The 5,259-nt window shown below is 40.9% G+C and overlaps 1 protein-coding gene across 1 annotated transcript; it reads right to left on the minus strand.

The window, feature by feature from the left end:
• Window positions 1–594: 594 nt before the first annotated feature.
• On the minus strand, window positions 595–4,548 carry LOC137407129 (uncharacterized). Its single transcript, XM_068093730.1, has one exon. It carries the CDS (start codon window positions 4,546–4,548, stop codon window positions 595–597), a length of 3,954 nt encoding a protein of 1,317 aa, XP_067949831.1.
• Between the last annotated feature and the right edge of the window lie 711 nt (window positions 4,549–5,259).

A 5,259-nucleotide genomic window follows, 5' to 3' on the forward strand; every position in this document is an offset into this window, starting at 1 on the left:
GAATTAATTGTTCCTTGTATATCAAGTTTATTCTATTACTTCGTTTATATGCGTACTGTCTCTCTTGAAATCTGAGCTGTAACTGTCTGGCGTTGGTGAACTCAAAGGTAGATGTATTGACCTTAGTTATGATTGTTCGGTAGGCCAACAAATATGAGATAAACACGGTGTAAAACACTAAGTCTGAGGCAACTAATCGACTTGCCATATTATTGCCATTCAAAGACCACAGATTTATGTATTTTTTATTATGTGACAGCCCAATGATTAATCATTCTGGCAGCAGCTGCCGTCACGTTTTCACTAGTAAAACAAATCTTTTACACTCCCCCCTTTAATTTGACACAGGGAGGTGGCAAATTAACTTTTTAGTAATTATTTTAAAAAGTAAACTGAACCACGAAATACCAAGGGCTAATTTATGGAGTTGTTCGTCATACTGCTAACATGGCGTATATGTATGTATATTATGTTCATGAGGGTATATGTGTATATATATGTATATATATGTGATGTATGGGTTAGTATATGTGGTTAACGTGCATATGTTTTTGTAAGTAGTATGGAGTATGTATGATGTGAGTATACTTAGCACTATGCTTGTTCTGGTCTGTAAATTAAAACTACCTTGTGAGCTGGTCGCTCGTAGAAAGATTGTTCGTTATCCTTTTTGTTTCGTTTGTCAGCTTGTTTGTTTGCTTGTTGCAGCTTGACTTTCCTTACTAGCCCGTCAGCACTAGGCATAACTTCTTCAATCTTTCCTAGGGGCCAGTGATTGCGGTTTGTGTCAGGCTCTTTCACTATAACAATGTCACCAACTCTGAGGTTAGGCTTCTGGCCTTCCCACTTCTGCCTTGGTTGCAGAGTTTGAAGATATTCCACTCTCCAACGTTTCCAGAACTCTGCAGCTAAACCCTGAACTTGAATCCATCTTTTGCGGCTGTAGACATCTTCAGCGTCAAAATCACCTGGTGGAGGCAGAACAACTGCTGATTTAAGGGTTAAGATCATGTTTGGGTGGAGAGGTACACCTTCATCTGTCATTGTCAGAGGCCTGCAGTTAATGATGGCCATTATTTCATAGAATAGTGTACGTAGAGAGGATGAGTCTAGCCGAGAGTGGTGCCCTTTTAGCAATCCATCCATAACTGCTCTGATTGATCGGATCTGACGTTCCCAGATGCCTCCCATATGGCTGGCATACGGGACATTTGTTACAAATTCAATGTGGTTGTCAGTTGTGAATGTTGAGAGTTTTCCCGATTGTATTTGTCCATGAAGTTCCTTGGCGGCACCAATAAAAGTTGTCCCTCTATCTGTGTGTAGCTGACGCACAGGTCCTCTAATAGCAATAAGACATCTTAAAGCATTTAGAAAGGCGTCTGTAGTCATATCATTTACCATTTCGATGTGTATAGCTTTCGATGCCATACATGTAAATATAGCTCCATATTTTTTGATGACAGAGCGTCTATCTTTCACTAGAAATGGTCCAAATACGTCACACCCTACGTAGGTGAATGGTGGAGAAGGTTCGGTTCTCTTCTCAGGGATTGGAGCCATTTGCTGTCCTTGAAGGTTTGCTCTGAGTCTTTTGCAGATTGTGCATGCGTTGATAACTGATGATATGATCGAGTGTCCTACGACCCAATATCCTCTGATGTGCAGTTGTGCTAGTGTTGATCGTCGTCCCTGGTGGCCCGTGAGAACATGGTAGTGCCTCACCAGTTGTATGGTTATGGGGTCCTTAGGTAGAATTATAGGGTGTTTTTCACCATATTCTAAATGATGACCGTACTCTAGTCGGCCTCCAACTCTGAAGAGTCCATCAAAGTCCACAAATGGGTGTAATTTGCGAAGTTGCTTGGTTGCTCCTGAGTGTTCTAGATCTTTTTTATAGTGTTGGCGTTGCAATAGCCGTATAATAGTTTTTTCTGCATAAACTTGAGCTTCTACATCAGACTTAACTGCTAGTTTCCTCAGATGTTTGTGACTCAGGAACCTTTTGTACTGCTCAAGGGTGGAGATAAAGTGTACCATCCTGTTCCAGTTAGACATGTTCTTTAGAATTTCCAAAATGTCAATTTTGTTTTCTTGTCTACTCTTTGTCATAGATGTAAGTGTATGTGCAGATTTCTTGACGTCATCAGTGTTTGTCTGTAGCTCTTGCATGCTTAGGTAGTCTGGTTGCATTGGCAGTTCAATTGGCTCGCATCTGAGAAAAGAAGGTCCTTGTTTCCATGTACTGCAGTCAGATTTGTTGGCTCTTAATCCGCGCGATGCATGATCTGCGGGATTGAGTTTGGTAGGTACATAGTACCAATCTTTTGGTTTAGTGTAGTTTCGTATTTTTTGTGCTCGATTTGCAACAAACACTTGAAACCGTCTCGTGTCATTGTTTAAGTAACCCAAGACTACTTTAGAGTCTGTGTAGTAATACACCTTGCTAATGTCGTAGGTTGTCAGTTCTTTACGAACAAAGTCTGTGAGAAGTGTTGACAGAACTGCTGCTTGCAACTCAAGACGTGGCGTAGAAGTGACGTTGGATGGGGTCACTCTAGCCTTGGCATGAACCAATGTTACGGTTACCTTACCACATGTATCTATAAGTCTCAAATAGATTGCTGCTCCATATGAATCATTGCTAGCATCTGAAAAACTATGCAATTCTGCTTTAGCTATATTTCCAAATTCCGGTGGCTTGTAGCATCTTGGGAATTCAACTGACTTGAGCTTCTCCAAATTATTGATCCAGTCCGTCCATTGGTTGGTAAGGTCAGTTGGTAGCCTTTCGTCCCACTCTAGGTTGCGCCTACAGCATTGCTGTAGAATCATTTTTCCTGTGATTACAAAAAGAGATATCAGGCCAAGTGGGTCAAAGATTGATGCGACGGTAGATAAAATTCTCCGTCTAGTTAAATCTTTTGTAGTCATAGATAGCTGGTAAGAGAATTCATCTGAAAAAGTATTCCACTGAATTCCCAATGTACGGTGAATACTGTTGTCTGAGTCGAGTAGGCTTACGTTGTTGCAGTCGTTTCTCTCTGTCTCTGGTATGTTTGCGAGAAGTTCTGGGCTATTAGTCACAAACTTGTGTAGACGAATGTTTCCTGTTTTACAAATGTCTACAGCCTGGTTTATCAAGGAAGTGGCTGTGGTTACATCTGCTGTCGAAATCAGCCCATCGTCGACATAAAAGTTGTTTGTGATAAACTCTTGGGCCAACTTTTGTTTTTTATCTGTCTCGGTCAGATACCTTAGTCCAAAAGTGGCACATGCTGGTGACGATTTAGCACCGAATAAGTGCACTTTCATTCTGTATGTCACCTTTTCATCATTGTCTGTAAGCCAGAAAAATCTTAGATAGTTTCTGTCGTTCTCATTGACATGGAATTGGTGAAACATTCTCTCAATGTCACATGAAAGGGCTACCTTTTCTTGTCGAAATCTTATGAGAATGCCCAATAGACTGTTTGTCATGTCGGGTCCTGTTAGTAGATAGTCGTTTAATGATTTACCTTCAGTCTTGGCTGCACAGTCAAAAACCACTCGTATTTTACTTGGCTTTTTGGGATGGAAAACCCCAAAATGAGGTATGTACCAGGCATTGTCTTCATGATTTTCCACCAGCTCTGCGTCTCCATTGTTTATGATAGATTTCATGAACTCTTTGTATTTTGCTTCATATTCTTTGTCTTTCTTAAAGCGTTGCAGTAGCAGGTCGAAGCGATGTTCAGCCAATCTCTTTGTCTTTAGTCCTAAGCCTTTTGGTTTTTGTTTGAATGGTAAAGGCATTGTTATGTGTCCAGTCTTTTCATCTTGGTAAGTCTCCTTGGTAAGTATAGACAAGTATAGTTTGTCATCAATAGACAATCCTGTAGTTTCATTAGTGGGCTGAAAATCTGATTCCAAAATGTTCAGGATCTGCTGTGGTGTGGGCACAGATGAGTCTGATGCAAACGCGACTTCTTTTCTTAGTAGGTTGTCATCTTGCACCTCTTTAGTGATAATTCTGTGAGTAAAGCATTTGCTGGTTTGATCTGTGCTTGCTTGATGGTTGCTGGTGATGCTCCAGCCTAGTACCGTTCTCTTGGCATAAGGTTCTTCTGGTGTGTTGAGGATGACTTCCAGTGGTGTGTGTGCAGCATTAACATTTGCTCCCAAAAGGATTCCAACATCGATGTCCATGAGAGGAGGGAGCTCGTCTGAAATGTGTCTAAGATGTTTCCATTTATTTGCTGCTTCCTGGGTAGGGATATGACCTTTGTTAATAGGTATTTCGGTGGCAGTTGTTGTCATTGAAGGCAGTTTAACAGTGTATTGCTTCTTATAGCCACGTAACCTAAGCCCTTGTATTTGCTTGTTTGTTACCTCGGTTTGTTGAGTCATTGTGTGTAGCATCATAGATTGCTCTACTGTATCAGTTGAGGATACATTAAGTTTATTCACCAGATTTTCGCTGATAAATGATCGATCAGACATTGAATCCACTAGAGCATAAGTGAGCAGTTCTTTCGATGACCCTTTGTATCCAACATAGACGGGCATGATGAACATACTCATTGATTCTTCAGCACTTCGAATACTGTGACATGCTGCTTCCTTAGTTTGAGTGTTTCGAGATGTCAATTCAGTGGCATTAGTTTCTGTTGCATCAGCGTTTTTTGTGGTTTTGGTTGTTCGTTCTTTAGTTGAACAGTTTGACTTGGTTGAGATGGTTTGCTTTGTGCCTGTTGATTATCTTTTTTGTTGTTCTTTATCTTGCTGTGGTTGACTGTAGCATGCCCTTCTTTGCAGCCAGGAACTTGGCACTTTATTGGCGTTTTGCATTCTCTGTAGCCGTGCCCTATGTTCAAACAATAGAAGCACAAATTGCTGCTTACTATAAACTGCTGTTTGTCTTCTTCGGACATTCTAACTAGAAATCCACAGTCTGATGTAAAGTGGTTTTGCTTCTCGCACTTTATACAGTGTTTGCCCTTGTTGGGTGACGTCTCGGACTCTATAGCGTGACACGTTCCTCTTGAACGTGATTGTCAGTTTCTTTATTCCTTCTTTCTCCTTTCTTGTTGTTATCTGTGTCATTGAGGGGGTTGCATGCAACCTTTACTTCATACTTGAGGAATGTGCAGAGATCTGATAGATTTGGCCATTCTCCATGTGATTCATGGTATTTCGTTGTTTTATGTATCCATTTTCTTCCAAGGTGCACAGGTAGCTTCTTGATGATCTTTGGCTGTTCTGACAATGTGTTTAACT

The sequence above is a fragment of the Watersipora subatra genome, chromosome 10, assembly GCF_963576615.1.
Source record: "Watersipora subatra chromosome 10, tzWatSuba1.1, whole genome shotgun sequence".
In the NCBI taxonomy this organism is placed as follows: Eukaryota; Metazoa; Bryozoa; class Gymnolaemata; order Cheilostomatida; family Watersiporidae; genus Watersipora; species Watersipora subatra.

Bases quoted from the DNA above. Each gene is read 5' to 3' on its own strand.
- LOC137407129 (XM_068093730.1), bottom strand. From the start codon at position 4,548: ATGCCCGTCTATGTTGGATACAAAGGGTCATCGAAAGAACTGCTCACT.